Source organism: Phocoena phocoena, chromosome 18 (assembly GCF_963924675.1).
Source record: "Phocoena phocoena chromosome 18, mPhoPho1.1, whole genome shotgun sequence".
Classification (NCBI taxonomy): Eukaryota; Metazoa; Chordata; class Mammalia; order Artiodactyla; family Phocoenidae; genus Phocoena; species Phocoena phocoena.
Window position 1 is genome coordinate 23,552,019 of NC_089236.1, and position 27,185 is coordinate 23,579,203.

A 27,185-nucleotide genomic window follows, 5' to 3' on the forward strand; every position below is an offset into this window, starting at 1 on the left:
TTTTTTTGAACTTCTTTAGCACTGCCTCCCAAATAGTATTTGTGTGGTTTATCTTTTCCCTAACTGTAAGTCCCTTTGGGTCACGATCCATGACTGGTTCACACCTGTAACTCTCAAGGAACCTTACAGTGCCTCACACGTTACAGGTGGTTAATAAATATTTGTAGAATGAATAATTGAATAAATATACAGTACCAGAAGACTATAATTAAATACAAATCCCTCAGACTTCTCCCAGCTCTTTTCAGGCTTTCCTCACAGGGCTCATTTTGTAAACCTTCAATCATTTTAGTTGCTCTCCAAGTTCTCATGCTTCAGCTCTAGGGTCTCAGGGAGAGCAGAGTTCTTGCCTAACCACTGCTTTACAAAACACCATTTAGTAAATTCAATCAACTTTCAAATCACTTCCCTGGGATGGCAGTCAGTGTTTCGTCTCAAAATATTTAAAGCACCTTACATAGGCAGAGTACTAAATTCCTCTGAGGAAACAAGGGACAACATAAATATAAGCAGCAAGAAACTTTCTACCCATCGCTCACAAATTCCAATTATATTACCGATGATTATACTTGTATGGGGGGTTAGTGGGGGTGGGGTGGGAGGAATTCGGAACTAACAGAAGTCTTAAAATGTATGACTATCAGAGAGAGGAAGAAAGTAAGGGGGAAAGATCAGTGATTGAATTTTAACGTGTTCCTCTGAAAGATAAAACAAAGATGGACTGTTCATGTTTTATTATTATATAGCTTAGTAGTGGAAGAAATGATTGTGGTCACTACATGTATGAAAATTATGAAGGTCATGATTTATATTAACTTGCAGGACATTTTTTATAAGGTCCCCCTTTTTCTCCTTCAGAGTGGTCCTTGAGCATCAATCAATGTTTGGTGGCTGCTTCTAGCAAGTCTTTTGCTTCATTAATTTTGGTTGCTAAGTAAGGAGATCCACCTGAGAGGACAAAGAAAAGTAAATGGATTAAAACACACTTCATTATTGACAGTTTTTAAAGTCTCAAGTGAAATATAATACTTATGGAGTACAGACTTAGAGTCACTGTGCCCTAAAATAAAATTGTCAGTTCTTTTTTAGAGTTCTTCACAATGAATTACTGCTAATGCAAAGAGCAAGAGGAAAACTGAGGTGAATTTCAAATTCAGAATCATTATAAATCACAAACAGACGCTTTTTCACATACAAAAATACTGGCCCCAGAACTGTCACGTTAAAGCTATTTAAGCACCATACGCCTTCTAACTTCTAGCCCCGAGCACTCTCACTGCTTAACACTAGAACTAACAATCATATTACAGTTCACCAGTCCCTTTGTGTTTGTTTTTATTTTTTTTCTCCCCTTGAGTACAAATGATCTATAGCTGTTGAAAACATCATAAGACCTCAGTAGCTCACAACAAACCAAAAACATCTAGATAGCACTGGTGTGTATATTGTCCTGACTTTATCCAGGCCTTTTACTGATATCATACCACCCACTTTAAAAAGGAAAAAGAAAAAAAAAAAGGCGGTGGGGGGGAAGAAAGCGGGGAAACAGAACAGCATAAGGGCAATGCTGAAGGAGCTATATTTAGTTTTTTACCCTTGAAGATATCACTGACATTTTCACATCAAGATCTGAATCACTATAAACACTTACGGATTACATCACAGAGTGCCCTTGAATATACAATAAGAATTACAAATGAAATTGATGCAAGTTTCCATATGCACTTGACTCTGAAATAAACTGACGTCAGGATTATCTTTGAAAATGATCTCAGAATTAGGTAATGTCAATCTTGGTAACAAGCTGGTTAAATTTTGAGAGTTACCAATGTAATGCCAGGCATCCTGTATATCCTCAACAACTACCGAAATATTAATTGAACTCAAACATAACCTTTAATTGATTGATATGAATTCTGGATATTTAAATCACTGGCCATAACATGCTCATTTAGCAGAAAGAAAAAAAATCAAAGGCATGGAAGATCGAAAGTCTCATTAAACATTATATTTATTGATGGCAATGTTAGAGGAAAAAAATTGACAGTTTATTCAGAATAACACTGAATTACCCTTCACCCTCTTTTAATGAGGGGGACACTGGACTTCTCAATTATGTGCATGGCAGAAACTTTGGGTTCGGCACTCATTCTACCTTCCTAAAACTTGGAAAAGGCCCTAAGCCTAAAACTACGATTCCTATATTCTCTTCAAGTAGTGTTTGATTCAAATTAGGATCTATCAATGAGAGGCAGTCTTGTGAGATTTGAAAGGCTAAAGAGAAAGGTTTTCTTGCTGGGCCTCTTTGTTACTGCTGCTAGCAAGTGAAATCATGGTGTAGTGATGGCCTCAGCTGTGCTTTCCTTACAGTTCTAGTGGCAGTCCATGAGGTAGTCAATGAGTAGCTCTCCTGACAGCAGTTCTGTAATTACTAGGGGAGCCATTCTTGTAAGCCAAGTCTAAAATGTACTCCTTTAGACCTTCCAACAATTTGTAACCATTCATTCCCTGCACTAAATGCTCTCCTGCTTAAAATCTCTGGTTTCTGGCACTGAATCCTGACTAATATAAAATATATAGGATACATATCCTTTATTTAATGGAAACAATACAGTCTTGAATCTTTCGATCCTGCTCAGGTTTCTTGGGGGAATCATCTGGATTCCATTTAATTAGAATACTCACCCTCTGGGCTTCCCTGGTGGCGCAGTAGTTGAGAATCTGCCTGCCAATGCAGGGGACACTGGTTCGAGCCCTGGTCTGGGAAAAGCCCACATGCCGTGGAGCAACTGGGCCTGTGAGCCACAATTACTGAGCCTGTGCTCTAGAGCCTGTATGCCACAACTACTGAAGCCTGTGCTCTAGAGCCCACGAGCCACAACTACTGAGCCCACCTGCCACAACTATTGAAGCCCACGCGCCTAGAGCCTGTGCTCCGCAGCAAGAGAAGCCACCGCACCACAACGAAGAGTAGCCCTCGCTCACTGCAACTAGAGAAAGCCAGCACATAGCAACGAAGACCCAACGTAGCCAAAAATAAAAAAATAATAAATTAATTAAAAAAATTTATCGAAAAACTAACACTGGATATACATTGACCTCAACGAAGTTTGATGACACTATCAATTCATACTGTCCAAAAATAACTGGGGCTCAGCAAGCCCACGATCAAAACCACTGTGATGAGCATAGTAACTAGGCATTATTCTAATATAGTATTTCATTTGGTTCCTCCAACTACCCTTCGTAGTTGCTCAATTCTTATTTTCATTACATAAAGAAAACTGAATCACAAAAAAGTTTAGCTACTTGCCCAACACTAGCCACAGAGTCAAAATGAGGTGGAGTCAGGATTCCCAGGAATCCCACACCACACTGTCTCTCACTCTCTTTACAAACTTCTTTGCTTATTAAATTCCTACCATGTTAAACATTTGGTTGTTATAAACCTTTTCTACTTTCTTCAAGCCGGTAACCCCATCCCAGGTCCTCTTCCTTCTTAGGAAGATTGAAATCATGCCTTGTGGTTTACTTTTAAAGTATATGTCTATGTACTCATTACATAATAAATACGTTGAAGAGCAATCATGTCTTAGATCTCTCTGTATTATCAGCACAGCTCTGAGTACACAGAAGGGAGTGGAGACGTGTCCTTGATGGGGAGAAGGAAGTGGTGAATCACTATTCCCTTACTTTCTTGCATCAAGTACCAGTTTCAGAAAAGTAAAATCACTCCAGAGAGACAGAAAACAGGATAAACAAGTGTGTTATGAGTGGGTGCTTTAAAAATAAATACCTGCAAAACACCTGGGTAAAACAATCCTAACCAGCACAAGAGAAAATAAGCAAATATTCTACAACTAACAATTGTTACAAAGTTAGGTACAGGCATACCTTGTTTTCTCATGCTTTGTTTTATTGCACTTTGTAGATAGAGTCTTTTACAATTGAAGGTTTGCAGCAATACTGTGTCAAGTAAGTTGTATCAGTGCCATTTTTACAACAGGTTTATTTTTTAATTATGGTATGAACATACATTGTTTTTTAAATATAATGCTATTTCACACTTAACAAACAACAGTATAGTGTAAACATAACTTTTGTATGTACTGGGAAACCAAAATATACGTGTGACTAGCTTTATTGCAATATTTGCTTTATTGGAGTGGTCTGGAACTGAACCTAGTATCTTTGAGGTATGCCTGTATAATTTATTACTAATGTGAGTTTCACAGAAAGTACACCAATGTGAGGATTAAGAATATATAAGTTCCTTTTTTCCTTGGGTCTTCCTTATGCAGATCCATATATTCCTTAACTCTCGTTAAAACTTATGAATGTCTACATCCCAAATCTGTAAGACAGAAGTAAGAAGTATTGCCATCTGCTGATTTGAAGGGTTCTTAAAAGCCACCCACCCTTCTTTAAAGAAAGATGTTAAAATCACATTGAAGCACATAGGAGACTGACGTCTCTGAACTTCAGATAAGTTCCAGTGATCTGCTCCCCAGTGAAACTGGTGAAAACTATATAATAACCCCCAACCATTTGTAACCTCTAGAAACGATCTTAAAAACAAAAAGAAAAAAGAAAAATCTACTAGAGAAGATCTATGAGAAGTCAGTAGGAATCTGTGGTAAACGGCTCCCTCCTATTCCCCTCCCAGCTCAGCAAGGCAGAGACTCCATGCTGGACTGCTCTAAAAGGAACACAGGCCTCCATCTCTCTCCAGCTCCTGGACAGAGGGCTTTCTTTCTGGGAGGAGCAGGACGGACCTTCGTATTTCTCTTCCTACTCGCAGTTGCCTGGTGCTGAGCCTCGGTCACAGGAAAGTGGAACAGAGGCTCTACCGTGGACATGGCTCCCTTAGAATAAATACTGGGACCTCAACAGCTCTTTTCCCAGCCCACAAGGCATGGTGGTTTCACACCAGGATAGGCAAGCTGGCTACTTCACTAAAACCATCCAGCCAGTTAATAAACAAATAATAATAACAAGCTAGCCTGGGGGGTGGGGGGTGGCAAACCAATACCCAGAGCTGCTATAATACATAATCTAAAATATTCAGTTTCCAACAAAATATTTCAGGGCATGTAAAGGAACAGGCAAGTATGACAGTATGACCCATACACACATCATGAAAAAAGTAGCAACAGAAACTATCTCTGAGAGGGACCAAATTCTGGATTTATGGAAAAAGTTTCCAAAGTAGTCATTATACATTCACAGAACTAAAATTAAAAAAAAAATCACTAGAGGGGCTCAAGAGTAGATTTGAACTGGCATAAGACAGAATGAGCAAACTTGAAGATACAATGATTGCGATTATGCAAACTGAAGATCAGAGAGAAAAAGGAAAGAAGGAGAAAAAACCAGAGCCTCAGAGAAATGTGGGACATCATAAAATCCATAAAAGTACATGAAATGGGAGTACCAGGAGAGGAAAGGAGAAAAAACAATCTTTAAAGATATACTGGCTAAAAATTTCCCAAGTTTATTGAAAAACAATAACCTACACATCCAAGAAGCTCAACAAACTCCAAGTAGGATAAATTTAATAAGGCCTAAAACACACATCATTAAAACATGTTAAAAGTCAAAGACAAGGAGAAAATATGGAAGGTAGCATTAAATTAATTAAAAAATGAGGCCATTAGACTGAGGTGGCTTTAATGCCTTAGTAGACTACATAATCAAATTAAAACCTAAGGCTATAAATCTCTCCACATTAAGAAACTAAAACCTGAGTACAACTAATCACAAACAGCCAACTAGACTTTTCCAAGTAAAGCAAATGCTTACGCTACAGCCAATCAAATAATTTTCTTGGTTTGATTTGGCCTCTCCTCTATAAAAATCTTTCCACTAGAGGGCTCCTAACCACTTTCGGACTGGTGCTGCCCAATTCAAATCAATTTTTGCTCAAACGAACTCTTAAAATTTTTAATATGACTCAGTTTATCTTTTAACAGTAGCAAGAGAAAGACAGTGTGACACTTATAAAGGAACCCAATAACATAAAAAGCTAACTTAGCAGAAAAACAATGGAGGCCAGGAAGGCAGTGGTATAACATAAAGTCCTCAAAGAGAAAACTGTTGACCAAGAATGCTATACATTCAGCAAAGCTGTTATTCAGAAATGAAGGTGAAATAAACACTATCCTAGATAATCAAAAACTGAAAGAATTTACTGTTAACCGATCCACTTTAGAAGAAATACTAAAGGAAATTATTTAGGCTGAAAGAAAGTGACCTCAGATGGTAATCTGAATTTACATATACAAAGAGCACTAGTAAATGTAACTGTGTAATTATAAAAGACAATATAAATGCCTATTTTGCTTTCTTCTCTTAACTGATTGAAAAGGTAACTGTAAAAAAATATGCATAAAATGCACTGTTTGGTCTGTAACACAGAAATATAATACATGCATAACATACATGCTAGTAACAGCACAAAGGTGTATAGGAGCAAAGCTGTTATAGATTAAGAAAATAACAGCAGACAGTAATGATTCTAACAATGTACTGTTCAGCTTGTAACATTAGTAGATGTTATGTGTATAACAATAATACCACAAAAGGGGGAAAATGGGAATAGAGCTATATAGAAGTAATATTTCCATATATATTATAAGAATTAAGCTAGTATAAATCTGAAGCTGATTCTGAGAAATTAAGATGTATATGGTAAACCCTAGAGCAATCACTTTTAAAAACCCTCAAGAATAATGAAATAATAAAATCAAAATACTACATTAGAAAATATTCAGTGCAAAAGAAAGCAATAAAGGAAGACTAACAGAGGGGTAAAAAAGACATGACATTGAAAACAAAAAGCAAATGCAGGGACTTCCCTGGTGGCACAGTGGTTAAGAATCTGCCTGCCAATGCAGGGGACACAGGTTCAAGCCCTGGTCTGGGAAGATCCCACATGCCGCAGGGCAACTAAGCCCGTGAACCACAACTACTGAGCCTGCACTCTACAGCCTGTGTGCCACAACTACTAAGCTCACTCACCACAGCTACCGAAGCCCATGCACCTAGAGCCCATGCTCCGCAACAAGAGAAGCCACCGCAATGAGAAGCCCACACATCGCAATGAAGAGTAGCCCCTGCTCACTGCAACTAGAGAAAGCCCACACACAGCAACAAAGACCCAATGTAGCAAATAAATAAATATTTTTTAAAAAGCAAATGCAGACATAAATCCAACTATATCAATAATAAAATTACATGTGAACGGAATAAACAATCCAATCTGTCATTAGGTTGTCAGGTTGGATTAAAAAAACATGATCCAACTAAAGGCTGTTTACAGGAGACAGACTTTAGATTCAAAAACACAAATAGATGGAAAGTAAAAGGATGGAAAAAGAGGTATCATGAAACACCAACCACAGACAAACTAGAATGGCTATACTCATGAGACAAAATAGAGTTTAAAACAAAAAAGTGTTCCTATAAATATATATGCTCTTAACAACAGAGCACCAAAATATATGAAACGAAAACTAAGAAAAATGAACAGAGAAACAGACAATTCAACAATAAGAATTAATGCCCCACTTTCAATAATGGATAGAACTAGACAGAAGATCAACAAGGAAGTAGAAGACTTGGACAACACTTAAAACCAACTAGACCTAACAGATATCTACAGAACACTCCACCCAACAACAGAATATACATTCTTCTCAAGTGCACATGGAACATTTTCTAGGAGAAACCATATGATAGACCATAAAACAAACCTCAATAAATTAAAAGGATAGAAACAATACATTATGTTCTCCAACCACAATTGAATGAAATTAGAAATCAATAGCAGGGACAAATTTGGGAAATACTTACAGGCCATAGCTTAAGTAGTGCTTAGAGAGCAATTATAGTTTTAAGTTCCTGGGTTAAAAAAGAAAAAAGATCTAGGGACTTCCCTGGTAGTCCAGTGGCAAAGAATCTGCCTTCTGATGCAGGGGATGTGAGTTTGATCCCTGGTCCGGGAACTAGGTTCCCACATGCCACAGGGCAGCTAAGCTGCATGCCACAACTACTGAGCTCTCGCGCTGCAAAACTAGAGCCCACGTGCTCTGGAGCCCGCGCACCACAACTACAGAGCCCATGAGCCCTGGAGCCTGTGCACCACAACTAGAGAGAGAAAACCCAAATGCCACAACTAGAGAGAAGCCCATGTGCTGCAATGAAGAGCCTGCGCACCACAACAAAAGACCCCACATGCCGCAACGAAGATCCTGCCTACCTCAACTAAGACCCGACTCAGCCAAAATAAATGAATGAATAAATGAATGAATAAATTAAATTAAATAAAAAAGAAAAGAAAAAAAGCTCTCAAATCAATAACCTAAACTTCAACCTTAAGACACTGGAAAGAGAAGAGCAAACTAAACCTAAAGCAGGAAGAAGAAAGGAAATAGTAAAAATTAAAACAAAAATTCATGAAAGAGAGAACAGAAAAACAACAGGGAAAATCAACCAGCCCAAAAGATGGTTCTTTGAAAAGAAGTCCTTAGCTTGTTGATCAGCAAAACAAACCTCTAGCTTGTCTGACCAAGAAAAAAAGAAAACAGATTCAAATTACTAGAATCAGAAATCAAAGAGAGGACATTACTATCATACCTTGCAGAAATAAAAATAATTATAAAGGAGTACTATAAATAACTATTTCAACATATTAGAAAACATATATAAAATTAGACAAAATTCCTCAAAAGACACAAATTACTGAAACCGTCTCAAGAAAAAATGGACAATCTGAATAGATCTATTACAAGTGAAGAGACTGAATCAGTAATCAAAAAACTATGCAAAGAAAACCCAGGTCTAGATGGTTTATAGAAGGGGAGGGAATGCTTCCTAACTCATTTTACAAGGCCCATATTATCTTGATAACAAACCAAACAAAGACATCACAAGAAAACTATAGATCAATATTTCTTATGAATGTGAATGCAAAAAACTCAACAAAATACTAGCAAACTGAATCTAGCAACATACTAAAAAAATTTTGTACACCATGACCAAGTGGGATTTATCCCAGGGATGAAAGATTGGTTTAACAGCCGAAAATCAATTAATGTAACCCACTACATCAACAGAATAAAAAGCAAAAAACAAAAATCACATAATAACCTGAATATGTGCAGAAAAAGCATTTGACAAAAACACTCAACAAACTTAGAAAGTAACTTCTTAACCTGACAAAGGGCATCTATGAAAAACCCACAGCTAATACCCCACTTAATGGGGGAAAGATTGGGTGCTTTTCCATAAGATCAGAACCAAGACAAGAATGTCCCTGCTTACAACTTCTTCTCAACATTGTACTGAGCTTCTATTCAGGGAAATTAGGTAAGGAAAAGAAATAAATTGTATCCAGATTGGAAAGGAAGAAGTAAAACAAACTCTATTCATAGATGACATAGTTTTACATATAGAAAACCCTAATGAACTTACCAAAAAAACTACTGGAATAAACAAGTTCAGCAAGGTTGAAGGATATAAGATCAATATATAAAAATCAATGATATTCCTATACATTCACAATGAATAATTCAAAACTGAAATTAAGAAAATAATTCTAGGGACTTCCTTGGTGGCCCAGAGGTTTAGAATCCACCTGCCAGTGCAGGGGACTGGGTTCGAGCCCTGGTCTGGGAAGATCCTACATGCCACGGAGCAACTAAGCCCGTGAGCCACAACTAATGAGCCCGCACTCTAGAGCCCACGAGCCACAACTACTGAGCTGGCGCTCTACAGCCCTCAGGCCACAACTACTGAGCCTGAGAGCCACAACTACTGAAGCCCGCGTGCCTAGAGCCCATGCTCCGCAACAAGAGAAGCCACCACAATGAGAAGCCCGAGCACCACAACAGAGAGTAGCCCCCACTCGGTACAACTAGAGAAAGCCCGCGTGCAACAACGAAGACCCAATGCAGCCAAAAATAAATAAATAAATAAAATATAATAAAAAAAGGAAAATAATTCTATTCACAACAGTATCAAAAAGAATAAAACACTTTAGAACTACAAAATATTGGTGAAAGAAATTAAAGAAGATCTAAATAAATGGAAAAACATTCCACGTCCATGGATCAGTAGGTTTAACGTTAAGATGGCAATACTCCCTAAGCTGACTTACAGATTCAGCACAATCTCTATGAGAATTCCAGTTGACTTGTTTGTAAAAACTGACAAGCTGATTCTAAAATTCACATGAAATTGCAAGGGACCCAGAATAGCCAAAACAATCCTATAAAAAAGAATAAAGTAAGAGGAGTCACACTTCAAAAATTTAAAGACTTGGGGCTTCCCTGGTGGCGCAGTGGTTGAGAGTCCGCCTGCCAATGCAGGGGACATGGGTCCGTGCCCCGGTCCGGGAAGATCCCACATGCCGCGGAGCGGCTGGGCCCGTGAGCCATGGCCGCTGAGCCTGCGCATCTGGAGCCTGTGCTCCACTACGGGAGAGGCCACAACAGTGAGAGGCCCGCGGACCGTAAAAAATAAAATAAAATAAAATAAAACTTATTACAAGGTAAAGGTTATCAAGACAGTGTGGTACTGGCACCGAAGACAAACATACAGATCAACGGAACAGAACTGAGGATTGGGAGATGGGGTGCGGGTAGAGCTAAAGGATGATAGAGTTTCCTTCTGAGGTGATGAAAATGTTCTAAAATTGACTGTGGTAAAGGTGGTACACATCTGTAAATATACCAAAAACTACGGAATTGTACACTTTAAATGGATGAATCATATGGTACATGAATTGTATCTCAATATAGCTATTTTAAAACAACAGACAGAAGGCTCTGAAGGATACTTTGAGTCTGATTAAGTTTATCAGATCCTTATAGAGAATCACAGAAACCTAGGGTTGGAAGAATCTTAAAGGGTTCTTACCTGTTACACAATACATGAACACCTATTACATCACCAACAAACTGTCCTCCAACAGTTTTCAATCTCAGATTACCTTTACTGCTTTGCTTGAACATCAGTTTTTCCACTGCTGTAGCTCCAGTGCCTAGAACAGTACCTAGCTCCCAGTAGGTACTTGTAATTACTAGTTGACTGATATCTCATGAAGGGGAACTAGGATAGCTCCAACTACAAGCACAGTCTTCCTTATAGAGGTCCAATCTTCACTGCTCATAGTTTCTTCTAAGTGAACATAATTCTGCCTCCATAAAGGCACAGAAGAGACTTCACATATTCATGCAACATTTTAAGTATTAGATATTGCATAGAAGTCCTCCAATTTTCTCACGATAGCAAGGTTTCTTATTCATTATTGCTTCACCCAAAAACCTAGGAGTTACCCTTCTTCATTTTTACTACCTCCAATCCATGAGCTTTGTTGGCTTTATCTTCAAAATATATCCTGAACTGGACCATTCTTTACCTCCTTTGTTACAAAACCCATAGTGTAAATCAATATCATTCTTTCTTTGGTAACAATTTTCTCTACTAACTTCCTTGCTTCCACTCTTGACATCCTATAGCTATCTTTTCTCCATAGCTGCCAAAGCAGACTTTCTCATATTGTAAATCAGATATCATATCATTCCCATTACACTTGAAGGTAAAAGCCAAAGTTCTTAGCATTAGCTCTCCAGCTACGTCATCATCTGGCCCTGGATGTTCTCTCCAATCATATTTCCTACCACTTTTCTCCTTCTCACTACACTCTAGCCAATATCCTTACAATTCCAGAAATACACAGTATGTTCTCATTCCAAGACCTTTGCACTTGATGTTCCTTCTGCCTAAAATACTCTTAAGATTTTTGCATGACTTCCTACTCCCTCAGGTCTTTGCTCAAATATTATTCCCTTACAGAGAATTTTAAGATGATATAAGTAATACTGCAACTGCCTCCTCTCCAGCTGCTGATCTCTACCCCTCCCCCACTCTGCTTAATTTTTCTAAAAGCTCTTATTATCATGTGACGTTTTTCATACTAGCCTTTTCTGCCTAACTACTCCCAAAACTTAGTGGTTAACAACAACAATGTTTTTTTTCCCTCACTATTCCATGGATTAGCTGGACAGTTCTCCTAAGCTGGGTCAGGGGAGCCAGGGCTGGATGGTACAGGGTGGCCTCACTGGGACTTCACCTGGGATGGCTAGTCCTTACTCTCAACTTGGTCTTTTATCCTTCAGGAGGCATAGACCAACCTGGTCTTCTTCACATGGTAGTCTCCAGGTTCTAAGAGGGTAACGGCTGAAGCTGCAAAGCTTCTTGAGGCCTAGACTCAGAATTCATACAGTGTTACTTCTGCTATATTTTGTTGAATGAATGAATGACTGCTCATATGACACTGCTTCCAGCTTCTCAACATCCTGTTTGGTTTCCTCTGAATACTACTTAGTTTGTCCATGTCTTCCAAAACCTAGCATCCAGAAAGGGACACAAAATTCTGGACAAGATCTAACTTCAGCTCAGTATAGCTGGGTAATAAATATTAGTTGAAAAAGTGAGTGCCAAGTACAGAAGATTGTGGTAATATTCAGTCTCATAATACAGATACTGTGTGCCCTTTAATGCAGCTTAAGAATGCACTGGCTTACTTCTAGTGGCTTTTACACCATTGAATCTTATAGCCTTTAAGATCAAATATACCCCCATGGCTCTTTTTCATGTGTAACACTGCCAAGTCTCTGCCCTATATTTACACAATTGATTTTGGGGACCTAAAAGAACATTACATTTATCCCTGTTGAATTTAAATTTAATCTCTTCTAATTCATTGATTTCTCTAGTTGATCATTTCCACTGACACACCTTTTGGTCTGAGACGAAAAAGTCTGAAAACTGTTGCTTTCATACAAAATACATGGCATTCAAAAAAATAATTACCTTGTATACCCAAAGAAGGCCTGAAAAGGGAGAAAATAAGTTCCTAGAGGAGTATTAGGAACCCCTGGGGGTCCACAGTGCACGCCTTGCTAAGGCTGCTATACATCAATGAGAATGAACAAATGACTGCTCCACATTACAATATGGATGAATCGCACAAAGATAATGTTGACCCAAAGCAGCCAGATGCAAATGACTCGACATTCAAGAGACGAAGCTAACCTGCGATATATACATCAAGATAGTGGCTCCTTTTAAGGCTGCGGTAGACTGAAAGGGGTCTTGAAAGTACCCCACACTTTTCAGGGGTATGGTGATGTTTTCGTCCTTGATCTGGCGGCTGTTTATATGAGTATGTTTGTAAAAATTTATTTAGATATATATTATGATGTGAACTTTGCTGCCTGTATTTTCTACTTCAATACAAAGAGAACCTAAAAATAAGAGATTGAGGAGAAACATAATCTCTTTAAAAAAAGGAAATCAAATTACATCACTCTACTGCTTAAAACCTGAGAGTAACTTCCCACTCTATTTAGAATAAAGTTCAAATATTGGGTTGGCCAAAAACGACCCAAATATTAGGTCGTTCGGGTTTTTCTGTGACATCTTACGGAATATTAATATTATACAAAACCTATAGTGTTTCACTACCATAAAGCATACTGTTTTCAAACTCTGGGCACCACTTCATCTCATGCAGCTTCTCCCCTTGCTTATTACACCCCTATCACACTAGTTTTCTCCCTTAAGCACAATAAGTTCTTTCCTCCTAGGAACATGCTAGTTCCTTAACTTTCCAACCACTCTTCACATGGCTAGCTTCTTTTCATCCCTTAGAGCTCCTCAGAGAGGCCTCCCCAATCATCCCATGTAAAGTTGCCTCTTTCCCATATTCTATAATCTCAGGCCATTGTGCCCTTTATTGCACTTATTGCAATTTGAAATAGGTTTAATTGTTTTTTGTCTGTCCCTCCACTAGAATGTATGTTCCACGAGGACAAGGATTTAGTTGCCCTGTTTTACAGTTTTTGGGGTTTTTAAAATTTTATTTATTTTATTTTTATTTATTTTTGGCTGTATTGGGTTTTCATTGTGGTGCGCAGGCTTCTCATTGCGGTGGCTTCTCTTGTTGAGGAGCACGGGCTCTAGGCGTGTGGGCTTCAGCAGTTGTGGCACACAGGCTCAGTAGTTGTGGCTCATGGGCTCTAGAGCGCAGGCTCAGTAGTTGTGGCACACGAGCTTAGTTGCTCCACAGCATGTGGGATCTCCCCGGGCCAGGGCTCGAACCTGTGACCCCTGAACTGGCAGGCAGATTCTTAACCACTGCACCACCAGGGAAACCCCGCTCTGCTTTACAGTTTAAATCCCAAGATTTATTAGCACAATGTTCTGACACCTTGTAGAAGTTGAATAAATAATTTCTGAATGAATAAAAAGAATAGTTTCAGGTCATTTCACATCAAGCTAATAAGTCTTTTAAAATTTTGATATGATCATTATATATTCATTTTCACAACACTATTTTACCTGTACATTTGATTTGTATGCCTTCTTTTTATTGATTTGCTTATTCATTCACTCATGAAAAAATCAGAATTTATTAAATGTCAAACACATAGGTTCTAAAGATAAATAAGCCATGTTCTTTACTTTTAAACATCTCACCACTTATCAAGGAAAATTAATATGTGAGAAAAACGAAATTATCTTATACAAAGTCTTAAATCTAATTAAAATGTTGAAATGAAGGGAAATGAAAGATGAGCCCTCTAAAACAAATAATAGTCTAGTACATCTATCAAAAAAGGAAATTGAGCTAATTAGGCATTACTTTTTCTTAGTAATTCCATGTTGACTCTTAGTGATCATCTCTTCCTTTTTCTAAATGTTTGAAATACATATTTTAAATGCAATATATTATAATAAGTTGTAATATATTATTACCAGGGCTTCATGTCAAATTTGGCTTCTTTTACAATAAGGGTAATTAAGGAAAACCCATTCAACAGTATAATTACTTAGACTTGCTTTTAATCCCAATATTTAATTTAATTTTGATTTAAATACTATTAAAGAAGAGAGAGCATTATATGTTTATTGAAAGGGGACATACATGGAAAAAAGACTGAGAATGTGCTGCGGCAGGCAGATTTCAGCTAAGTGTAAGGAAGAACTTTTTAGTAGTTACCGCTGCCTATCAGAGCACTACTTTGCAAAGCAGGAAGCTCTCCATCACTAAATATCTTAAGGAAAGCTAACAGGGCATTTTTCCCAGGATGGAGCAGAAAGATTTAGTAGGCAGCATTGATTAGACCAGTGTCCTCAAACTATGGTGAAGCACTTTTTAAAAAATTTTCTTGGATGTCACAGCAATGTCAAATGGCTATAAAGATTTCTGAATGCTTTTTTGCGGTACGCAGGCCTCTCACTGCTGTGGCCTCTCCCATTGCGAAGCACAGGCTTCGGAGGCGCAGGCTCAGTGGCTCACGGGCCCAGCCGCTCTGCGGCATGTGGTATCTTCCCGGACCGGGGCACGAACCGGTGTCCCCTGCATCGGCAGGCGGACTCTCAACCACTGCACCACCAGGGAAGCCCTGAATGCTTACTTCTGATTTCAGTTTTTGATTTGTTGCACACCGGTAACAAACTGGCCTGGCATGAACAGGCAAACGACATTTTGAGAAGCACTGGATTAGACAGTCTATGAGAGATCTCTGAGGTTCTACAGTTTTTCAAACTTACCTAGTCTGTCTTCCTATTTTCGTTAGGCATTAATATCAAACTACTAACTTCATAACTAATCGTTTTCTCCAGTACTTTAAAAAAAATACAAGCTAAAAGATATTCTAAACGCATTAGATCAAAGAGCGGAGACATTTTTACTGCATTAACCTTTTATCTCACTAAAAGAAAAGGCAAATTTTAGGGTTTTTTTGTTTTTCAAAATTTACTTTTACCAAAGCACATCTGAATGCTCATTTAAAACTGGTTACAAAAAATTTATTTCCAGTTATCTCCCACACCTAATTTTCTGGTGTCCCTTTCTTTGCACAAGCTAATAATGAAATATGTAACAAGTTATCTTGATCACACATTTGAAGTTCTTGCTTTGTTTTACCAGCTGGTAGCAAAACCAAGAGAAAAGCCACGTGGGGGTGGGGTGGTGAGAGAAAGAATATGCATGAATTTCAGGAGCACTGGGTGGAGGAGTCAAGTGTTTGCAACCACCTATAAATAACACTCAGTGGTGACCTGGCCAAGCAAATATGGTAAAGAATTGTAAAAAGAGCAGGCAAAACTGAGAGTTGCCCGTTCTCATACTTCCCCAAATATTCCTGGCTTTTTCTCTGCAAGGACAGACATTTTCATTGAAAATCTATTATCTTCTTATAGAGACAGATTGTACCAGATGAGGAATACCCTTATCTAAATATAACTACTGTAGAGTTAGAAATCAGAAAATATAAACCATTGTGAAAATAAATAACAAAATCCATTATCTTCTTCCCATTAAAAATGAAGCAAAACAAAACAGCCTTCTTTCTCAAGAGATAATTTCCAGATTTATGAGCTATCATCTCCCAACTCCATCAAACATGAATTTTTTTCCCTCAAGTAGTTGCAATATTCCTTAAATCATCATACTTGTACTAGAGCAGGAGTTCTTAACTATGAGTATATATGGATGGGTTTTAAGAAGTCTATGAACTCTATGAAACTCCAAATATTATAAAATTTTGGGTGAATGAGCAATTATATGGACAAGATGTCTACAGTTGTCACATTTGTTGTTGACAACTGTTGATTAAAAGCATCTTTCTTAGGTTAAAAATGTGATCCGAATAGAAATACAAGGTACGGGTTCTTAATTAATTGAATAGGTATATAAAAGTATTATATTATATCATATATCCAAAAAAAGCTTTAGAAATAAATCCTTTCATTTTGTAGATGATAACACTGACATTTGGAGAGGTTAGGGGAGTGTTCAAGGCCATGCTGCTAGCTAGGAGGCAGAGGATGAAGAAGAAGAATGCTGGCTCCTACTTCCGGATCCATTCCCTCCCACTCTGCCACCAATGCAAGGCCAGACTAGAGGATACTAGTAAGCACACTAAGGGCAGCCAACAACCCCAATTCTGATAAATATACAATCTCAGAATAAATCAAGTAATTCTTTAAACACTACTGGCTCATAACATATATAAACATTTTCTATATTTTTACTAAAGGTATTTAAAAATATATATTCTTTTAGACACATTTTAGAGCTCACTTCCTTGCCAGTAGACACAATCAACAACTTGTCAATCATCTGAAATACATGAGTGCTTGATCCCACTGCAATCAACGAGAGAAGGGCATACACTTGATAAACTCCTCCCTCCCTCTCTCCCTTCCTTCGTTCCTTTCTCCCTTCCTACCTTTCTTTAATATTTTATTCCCTCCCTCCCTCCCTTTCTTTCTTTAATATCTTTATTGGAATATAATTGCTCTACAACATCCCCATATCTCCTCCCTCATGTCCCTCCCACTCTCCCTATCCCACCCCTCTAGGTGATCACAAAGCACTGAGCTGATCTCCCTGTGCGATGCAGCTGCTTCCCACTAGCTATCTATTTTACATTTGGTAGTGTATGTATGTCCATACCACTCTCTCACTTCATCCTAGCTTACCCTTCCCCCTCCCTGCATCCTCAAATCCATTCTCTATGTCTGTGTCTTTATTCCTGTCCTGCCCCTAGGTTCATCAGAACCATTTAAACACATTTCTTTCTGAGTCAATTACTCTGAAAGCCCACAATGCAAAGTAAATTAGTTGAATGGATCTTTTAGTAACTGTTGAAGCTGTTTAGAAATTTTAAGCAAAGCCTCTTTTCAAAGTTTATTCTCTTGTTTATTCACACTAAAGAACAGCAAGTGCAAAAACCAAAGGAGATGATATTTAGTGAAAAGAATTTTTATAAAATTCAGAAAGCTGAAAAAGAATGCCTGATTTTGGAGTCAGGATGGGTAGAAATCCAAAATTTGTTTTTAATTTTTTGCAAAATAATTAGAAAACTGAAAGTCTGTAAGAATCCAAGAAACCCTTCACTCTCTGCCCCCTACTCCCCCACTTCTGACTTCTGAAATACAGTGTAACCTTCTGCCATCTGTTATTTTAGAGCAGAAACAGTAATAAACATATGGGCTTTCTCTCTCAAGCAGCTGTAGGGTAGTTAAAGTTATAATAATTGTCTTTCTGTAAGATAAATCTACATTTAAAACCTGGCCAGTTAAAAAAAAATAGCTCAGCCTCAGAACCTTCCAGAATAAAATTAAGAAATTCAGAATCATCTGTGACATACTACATTAAGAGATTTAGAGAATATCCTCCAAGTCTTGTACTTTTATGTGTAAGGTTAAACAAATGTAATTCATGATGCCCAAATCAGTTAATACAGTCAAAGAGTCCACAAGTCATGTTTTTTCTTTCTCCATCAAAATGCTAGGAGCCTCGGGACTTCCCTGATGGTCCAGTGGTAAAGAATCTGCCTTCCAATGCAGGGGACGTGGGTTCAATCCCTGGTCGGGGTACTAAGATCCCACATGCTGCGGGGCAACTAAGCCCACACACAGCTCTGCTACTGAGGTCATGCGCCTCGACAGAGAGCCGGTGCACCACAACTACAGAGCCCACGTGCCCTGGAGCCCAAGCACCACAGCTAGAAAGAAGCCCGCGTGCCCCAAAGAAGATCCCGTGTGCCACAACAAAAGACCCTGCATGCCACAACTAAGACCTGACGCAGCCAAAAGAATAAAGAAAATAAGTAAGTAAAATAAATAAATATTTTAAAAAAAGATTAAAAAATGCTAGGAGCCTCAAACAGGGGTTAGATACTCATATATAGAAATTGCTAACGAAGTTTTCCAAAACTGATAACTATAAATGCATCACTTCAGTGGGTCACTGAACTCCAATCTAAAGGCTCATTTATTTATAAGAAAAATCACAACACGTGTGACACATAAATTTCCATTTCAGCTATATAACAGGAATTCTACCTACCTTTATCTGGGTGATTCAAAATCATGATTCTCCTGTGAGCTGCTCTAATCTTGGCCTTGCCGGCAGATGGGCTGTAAAAAGAAATTAAAGTGCTTGTAACAAATAGTGTCAAATGCAGATTATAAATTAATGGTTTATATGAGTTTTAAGAAATTAAAAACTAATGAGAATTTCACCATCTTGTGGATAAATATGAAATTACAGCTTGTCACTTCATTCTACCAACCATCAAAATAAATCATATTCAATGCTGCATGTACTTTCCTTCAGTCCTTATTCTCAATTAAAAAAACATATACACAATATAAGGATAGGAGAATCATAGCCTGTAGACTATTACTGTGAGTTTGAAAATTTATGCTTCAAGCTCTTTGAGGGGAAGGCAGTATATATAACGTAACAAACAGGTATTTGAACTCTAGGGCTACCAGACTTCAGGATTTTAATCCCAGCACTGCCATGAAAGATGGGGTAGCCTTGGTCAAATTTTTTACCCTCTCTGAGCTTCGGTTTCTTCATTGTGAAACAGGGATAGGAACAACGTGGTCCTCATAGAGGAATTACAAGGATTAAATTAGTTGATGCCAACAAAGTGCTACAGCAGTGCCTGGTGTGTAGCAAATGTTCCATAATAGTTAGCTTTTACTATTATTATCTTTCAACAGAACATCTCAAAACCCTTAATAGCTCATAATTTATTTAGCTTTGTGAGAAAACTATGGGAAAAGCTTGGCTGTTAGAGCCTATGCTCTAAACAAAAATTAAAGGAGAAAGTTAAATAAACCTAAAATTATTCCTGCAAAACCTAATTTATCCAGTACTGGAACTCTTCTCTCTAGTACATTTTCCAGGTAAGGAAAAAAATTAACACTAATAATAACAAGATCCTGGTGTTCCTACTTAATATTTATACTAGCTTATCTAAGCTGCTTTTCTGAGCCTCAAATGGAAATAACAGTAGCTGACTCAAAGTACACAGTGGTTGCTGTGAAACTCGAAATCATCTACATGGATGAACCACACTGTAGGGGCTAAACGCAGGAACTTTTAGAGATATTCAGACACTGGTTTAAATCCATCACTCATAATCTATAAAACTTTGTCTTGGAACTTCCCTGGTGGTCCGGTGGTTAAGACTCCGTACTTCCTCTTCAGGGGACGCGGGTTCGATCCCTGGTTGGGGAACCAAGATCCCACATGCCGTGTGGTACGGCAAAAACAAACAAACAAAAACACTTTGTCTTGCTTACTTGAACTCTCTGACTTATAATTTTCTCACAAGCAAAATTTTCTCATAAGCATACCTCCTAGGATTATTTTAAGGACAAGTCAGATTATATAAGCAAAAAGGATGAGCATGACCTGGCATAAAGTTAGTGTTCAAAGAATAGTAGTTATTATCATGAACATATAGAATGCTTATGAAAGTGTATTACATTTCCTACTTTTTAAAAAATGGGGTATAAATAATCTAATCTAGCATATCTTGAATGACTCAAAAAGCATTATCATGAGTATCAATTAAGTGCAAAGAAACTCTCAAGGTCTGCAGAGATTTGCTTGCCCTTCTCCTAAATGGTCATAAAATGCTATCCATTTAAGTTCTTCTGTCTGTTTTGAACACTGCCTTCCTTGCTGTCAGTTGTCAATCCTCAATTCTGCCAGTGTTCTAGTCTCTAGCTATTACTTGCCAGTTACTTGCTACTTCTAATCTCCTGCGGTTAAGTAACAGATCATCAAACATGTTAAAATACACTATCAATTGCTACATACGCATATAAACATTCTTCTATAAATAAAATAAATAAGTCAAGTCAAAAAGCAAGTCAAAAGAGAAATCAAAAAAAATCTTGAGACAAATGAACAACCTACCAAAACTTATGGGATGCAGCCAAAGCATTTCTAAGAGGAATTATAGTCATAAAAGCCTACATTCAGAGGGAAAAAAAAGAACTCAGATAAACAACCTAACTTTACACCTCAGGGAAGTATGAAAAGAAGAACAAACTAAGCCCAAAATTAGTAGAAGGAAAATAAAGATCACAGTGAAAATAAATGAAATAGAGACTAAAAAGACCAAGAAACCAAAAATCAATGAAACTAAGAGCTAGTTTTTTGAGAATATATACAAAACAGACAAACCACTAGCTAGATCACCAAGAAAACAGAGGACTCAAGTAAAATCAGAAATGAAAAAGGAGAGATTACAACTGATACCACAGAAATACAAAGGATAAGAGACTACTGTGAACTGTACTATACAATAACAAATTGGACACCCTAGGAGAAATAAATGGATAAATTCCTAGAAACAAAGCATCTACCAAGACTGAATCATAGAAAATATGAACAGACCAGTTACTACTACTGAGACTGAATCAGCAATCAGAAAACTTCCAACAAAGAAAAGTCCAGGACCAGATGTCTTCACTTAATTCTACCAAACATTTAAAGAATAATTAACACCAATCCTTAAACTCTTCCAAAACATGGAGAGGAGGAAACACTTCCAAACTCATTTTATGAGGCTAGCATTACCCTGACACCAAAACCAGACAAGGGCACTACAAGAAAAGAAAAATACAGGCCAATATCCCTGATGATCACAAATGCAAAAATTCTCAACAAATATTACCAAATCGAATTCAACAATACATTAAAAGAAAGGATCATATACCATGATTAAGTGGGATTTATTCCAAACAAAACGAAGGATAAAAATCACATAGTCATTTCAATAGATGTAGAAGAAGCATTCGACAAAATTCAATATCCATTAATGATAAAAACTCTTGACAAGGTTGGTATAGAGGGAACGAACCTCAACATAATAAAGACCATATATGAAAAGCCCACAGCTAACATTATACTCAATGATGAAAAGCTGAAAGCTTTTCCTCTAAGATCAGAAACAAGACAAAGTTGCCCACTCTTACCACCTTTATTCAACATAGCATTGGAAGTCCTAGTCAGAGCAATTAGTCAAGAAAAAGAAATAAAAGGCATCCAAATGAGAAAGGAAGAAGTAAAACTGTCATTATTTGCAGATGACATTTTTACCTATAAAAAACCCTAAAGACTACACCAAAAAACTGTTAGAACTAATCAACAAATTCAGTAAAGTTGCAGGCTCTAAAATCAATGTACAATAATTTATTGTTTCTATATACTAATAACAAACTATCAGAAAATCAAGAAAACAATCCCATTTAAAATTGCATCAAAAACAATAAAATACCGAAGAATAAATTTAACCAAGGAGGTGAAAGACCTGTATACTGAAAACCAGAAGACACTGATGAAAGAAACTGAAGACACAAAAAAATGCAAAGATATTCTGTGCTCACAGATTGGAAGAAGTAATTTTTTTAAAATGTCCATACTATCCAAAGCACTATACAGATTCAATGCAACTTATATCAAAATTCCAAAGGCATTTTTCACAGAAATAGAACAAAAATTCCTAAAATTTGTATGGAACCAACCACAAAAGATCCTAAATAACCAAAGGAATCTTGAGAAAGAAGAACAAAGCTGGAGGCATCAAACTTCCTGATTTCAATCTATCAATATATTACAAATGCTCTAGTAATCAAACAGTATGGTATTGGCATAAAAAGACACATAGATTAATGGTACAGAACAGAGCCTAGAAATAAACCCATACCTATACAGTCAATTAATTTACAACAAAGGAACAGAGAATATACAGTAAGGGAAAGGATAGTCTCTTCAATAAATGGTGTTTATTGGGAACAGAAAATCTGAACAGTCATATGCAAAGGAATAAAACTGGACCTTTATCTTATACCACACACCAAAATTAACTCAAAATGGATTAAAGACTTAGATGTAACACCTTAAAACTACTAGAAGAAAATATAGGATATAAGCTCCTTGATATTGGTCTTGTAAAGATTAAGCAAGATGAGAGAACCCTAGTTCTTAAACAAAGCATTAAGAATTAAACGTAGCTCTGATATATCTCCAGTATAGACAATTCCACCACAAATTGAAAATGTAACTTTAAATATCATTTTGCCTAGATCAGGGATTTCAAACTGCTCCCTGGAATGCATTTGACTGGGAGTAGGTGAGTGGGGTGTATAGAACAGAGTAGTGTTCCCTGATCCTGTAGCAAATGGAGCAGTTTGGGTCTCATCTTTTTCTACTAGTAGTCTATTGAATAACATTTAAACAGAGTTCCACAGAAGTTTTTAGAAAGTGTGAAAATCACAAATGTGTGCATAATTTCAGAATATATCAGGTATATTAAGTTTTCCTGGGCAGCTCAGTAAAATATTTCAGGCTTACGCAATATGTAAGAATATACAGAGTCATCTGGTAACATAGTCATCTAGTAACATAGGGGTTTCTTTGTTTTTAAAAAGCGTATCAACAGAGTCAGCTCCATTTTGTCTTTACCTACTTGTTATGTAGTCTAAATCATTTGGATTCACTTATCACAGAAAATGGAACCACAGCAATGTATTCACATTTTGAGAATCTCCTCAAAATCAGTGCTGCCTGACTGAAAGAAAGGGCTAGAGGAAAGCAAATAAGGTCCACCTTTCTATTTAATGTGTTAAGGGCAAATATTTAGCTTCTGCATTCATGACAGAGATGGGAATAGAGCGGTGCCAACATTTATTCAGCACTTGTTATTTGGCAGGCACTTGGATAAAAAGGTATCACTCATGTCATTATAAATTCCGACAAGGCAGATATTATTAATTCCAAATCAAAAACGAAGAAGCGGAAGTGCAGAAAAGCTAACAATAAGTGCCTCAGCGACAGAATAAGGATGAGGATCTGTCTTCTTACCTGATATTTATTGGGTAGTTACCAAGTTCTACGTTTATGGTAAAACTTCATATGTGTTCATCTTCGCAGCAACCCTATGCAGTAGAAACTAATGTTTTCTCTATTTTACAAATGATGAGACTGAAGTCACGCACCTAACAGGTGGTAAAAATGGTATTTGTACCTAGATTCACTTGTTATCAGAGTCTGTGCTGTTAGCCACTCAATTTTCATTGTGAAATTTTGTACAGCTTCCAGCTCAATGGGATAAAACTTTATAACCATGTATCTTAAGTCAACTCCTAATTATCTTTCCTAAAAACCGGAGTACCTTGGATGATATTAAATGATACCCTCAAAAACTTTTGTGTTTGGTTTAACAATGTGCATCATATTCACATTTCAACACTATGAATGGGATGATATGGGGGCCCAAGAAAAATAACAATGCCACTCTGAATAATATTAAAGAAAAAAATAGTTAGCAACACAGCTAATTTCCTAGTTTGGTTCCCCTGCTTAAAATCATTTCTTTTTTTTGTATTCTCAGTGAGAGAGCCCATTTCTTCTTATTTTTTAATTTTTTAAAATAAATTTATTTATTTATGGCTGCATTGGGTCTTCATTGCTGCACACGGGCTTTCTCTAGTTGCAGCGAGCAGAGGCTACTCTTCATGGTGGTGCACGGGCTTCTCGTTGCAGTGGCTTCTCTTGTTGTGGAGCACGGGCTCTAGGGGAATGGACTTCAGTAGTTGTGGCACGCAGGCTCAGTAGTTGTGGTGCACGGGCTTAGTTGCTCCCCGGCATGTGGGATCTTCCTGGACCAGGGCTCGAACCCGTGTCCCCTGCATTGGCAGGCGGATTCTTAACCACTGCGCCACCAGGAAAGCCCCCATCTCTTCTTATATTTAAATGAAGCACCAAGCTAAATTGAGCTGTTCCTCCCCTACCCACCTTTTTGTTTTTTCTTGATTAGTCATAAGAAATTACAAAATGTTTGGCCTTAAATATCTGCTAATCTAAAAGAGATTTTAAAATTCTGTTGATATAGGACTTTACGATCTATTCTCCTTAATTATGTTGACTAAGTCACCATAAGATGTGTTGTAGCTAACATATTGTAACCAATCCCCATAAAAATTTGAGTGAGCTCTAAGGGAACATAAGGTAAACAAATATAGATACTGGTAAATCTATGGTAGGGGATGTATTATTAACTTTAAGTGTTAAATGATATACAGCAATCACATAATATCATTAACTTTCTCCAAGCCATCCAAAGTTAGACAATAAATGGATACTAAGGTAAAACAAGTATAATGAAATATGCTAGATGTCAAATTGTGGAACTAAGAAAGAACTGTGAAACAAATCCCAAAAATACGATACATATCAAATTAGAAAACTGAATCCAGAAAGAATTCATTGTCACAATAAAGGTTATTTTGATAAGTGCATGGGAACTTTAGTATTAAAATACAATAGCTCCTTGTTAAGAAATAAAGGCACATCACAAATACGCCTGATTTTTTTTAGGGGTGGTAGGATAATTTCTTAGATTTGAGGTTTTAAAATGTAAATATTTGATATTTTCTCCTCTGCCTCCTATTCATAATTTAAAATATAAGGATAACTTTACTGTCACATTTTCTTCTTTTTCAAGACAAACTTAGCCACAGAACAAAATAATACTTATGCAGCACACCTACCTTACACCTAAAATAAGACTTGCTTCTTGCCTACTCATTTTTTGTTCAAATCCTCCTTTATAGTAGGATGAAAAACTCTATACAGGAAAGAAAGAGCAAGAAATAATTAGTTCCACATATGAGATGGCACGACCCCAATCCCATCACACAGCTGCAATAAGAGTAATGTATTTTCCGGGGCTTCCCTGGTGGTGCAGTGGTTGAGAATCTGCCTGCCAGTGCAGGGGACACGGGTTCAAGCCCTGGTCTGGGAGGATCCCACATGCCGCGGAGCAACTGGGCCCGTGAGCCACAACTACTGAGCCTGCGCGTCTGGAGCCTGTGCTCCGCAACAAGAGAGGCCGTGACAGTGAGAGGCCCGCGCACTGCGACGAAGAGTGGCCCCCGCTCGCCACAACTAGAGAAAGCTCTCACACAGAAACTAAGACCCAACACAGCCAGAAATAAATTAATTAATTAACTCCTACCCCCAACATCTTCTTAAAAAAAAATTTTTTTCAAAAAAAAAGAGCAATGTATTTTCCAGAAGTCAACTTGGAATTGTGGGAGGTGGGGAGGGAGAGCACTAAACAATAATCCTCTACAAGAAATTATGACCAAGATAAACACTACACTGAAGGAATAAAAGAGGTCAGTAGAAGCAAAAGGCCTGAACTTTATCTAAGCTCTACGGTAATTTTCTCATTGGATAACCTTGACCAAGTCACTTACTGTAGAGATGACAGACATCTTTTTAACCTACTAGACTGGCTGACTGAGAAAGAGGAGAAGCTGATAAGGTGAGGAGGACATCAGGATATTAGACAGGGAGGCCAAGAGACCAGAAAACTAGACTGAAAGGCCAATGTGGCTGGAGAGGCCTGAGCAAGGAGAAGAGAAGTAGTAGAGAGATAACAGGCGCCAGATTGTGGAGGGCATTGGAAGCAATGGAAATGATTTAGGATTTTATTCTCAGTGGTAGGAGAACCAGAGCACTGGGGTAACAGATTCGACTTGGTTTTAGAAGAATTACTCTAACTGCTGTGTGGAAAATAGAAAGACAGGTACAGAGTGCAGGCAGGAGACCAGTTAAGATGACATAACAGTAATCTAGGCAAGAGATGATGCTGGTAAGGACCAATGTGGTGGTAGAGGAGGAGGTGAGAGCTGTCAGATTTTGGATGTATTTTGAAAGCAGAAATAACATTTGCTTGGATTGAATATGGGATATGAGAAAAAGCAGGGAACTAAAGATGATGCAGTAAACGCTGCTATACGCTGCACAGATCCCCCTTCAGAGCGGAGGCACTTACTCCTCAGACACTGGGGCTGCCGCTGGCAGACAGCACTTAGCTGTCAAACTCCAGCAATTGCCTTGGCTGAAGAATGTCAAGCTCACGCCCCCTTCGCAGGAGGGTCTCTAGCTGATGACTGGCTGACGTCAGGGTATAAACACTGTGCTTCTCCAGGGCTCAGTCCTTGGACTTTTTAGCTATATTTACCTCCCAGGTGATGTCACTTAGCTTCGTGGCCTCTTGCCCCAAATCGGGATAATCACAATGAGTCACCCGAGCGTCAGAGGTCCCGGGGGGTTGGCTGTCTCAGGCCTCTTACTAAGACTGCACTGCAGCCTAAATTATCCCTTCATTCTTCTTCCTTCTCTTGCCTCCTGGAGCTGTTGATCCTAAGAGCATTCTCTAATAAACTAACAGCTTGCTAAACTTTGTCTCACTCTGCAAATGACTGCAAGGTTTCTGGCCTAA

At 37.9% G+C, this 27,185-nt stretch overlaps 1 protein-coding gene across 1 annotated transcript in view; it reads right to left on the bottom strand.

Moving 5' to 3' along the window:
• Positions 1-717: 717 nt before the first annotated feature.
• Positions 718-27,185, bottom strand: part of DNAJC15 (DnaJ heat shock protein family (Hsp40) member C15) — a 62,357-nt gene continuing 35,889 nt past the window's right edge. Inside the window, exons 4-6 of the mRNA XM_065896211.1 lie at positions 25,444-25,520; positions 18,932-19,002; positions 718-948 (exon numbers count right to left, since the gene is read on the bottom strand). Of these exons, the coding sequence (XP_065752283.1) occupies positions 878-948; positions 18,932-19,002; positions 25,444-25,520 (219 nt within the window). The 3' untranslated portion in view covers positions 718-877. The remainder of the gene's footprint in view (positions 949-18,931; positions 19,003-25,443; positions 25,521-27,185) is intronic.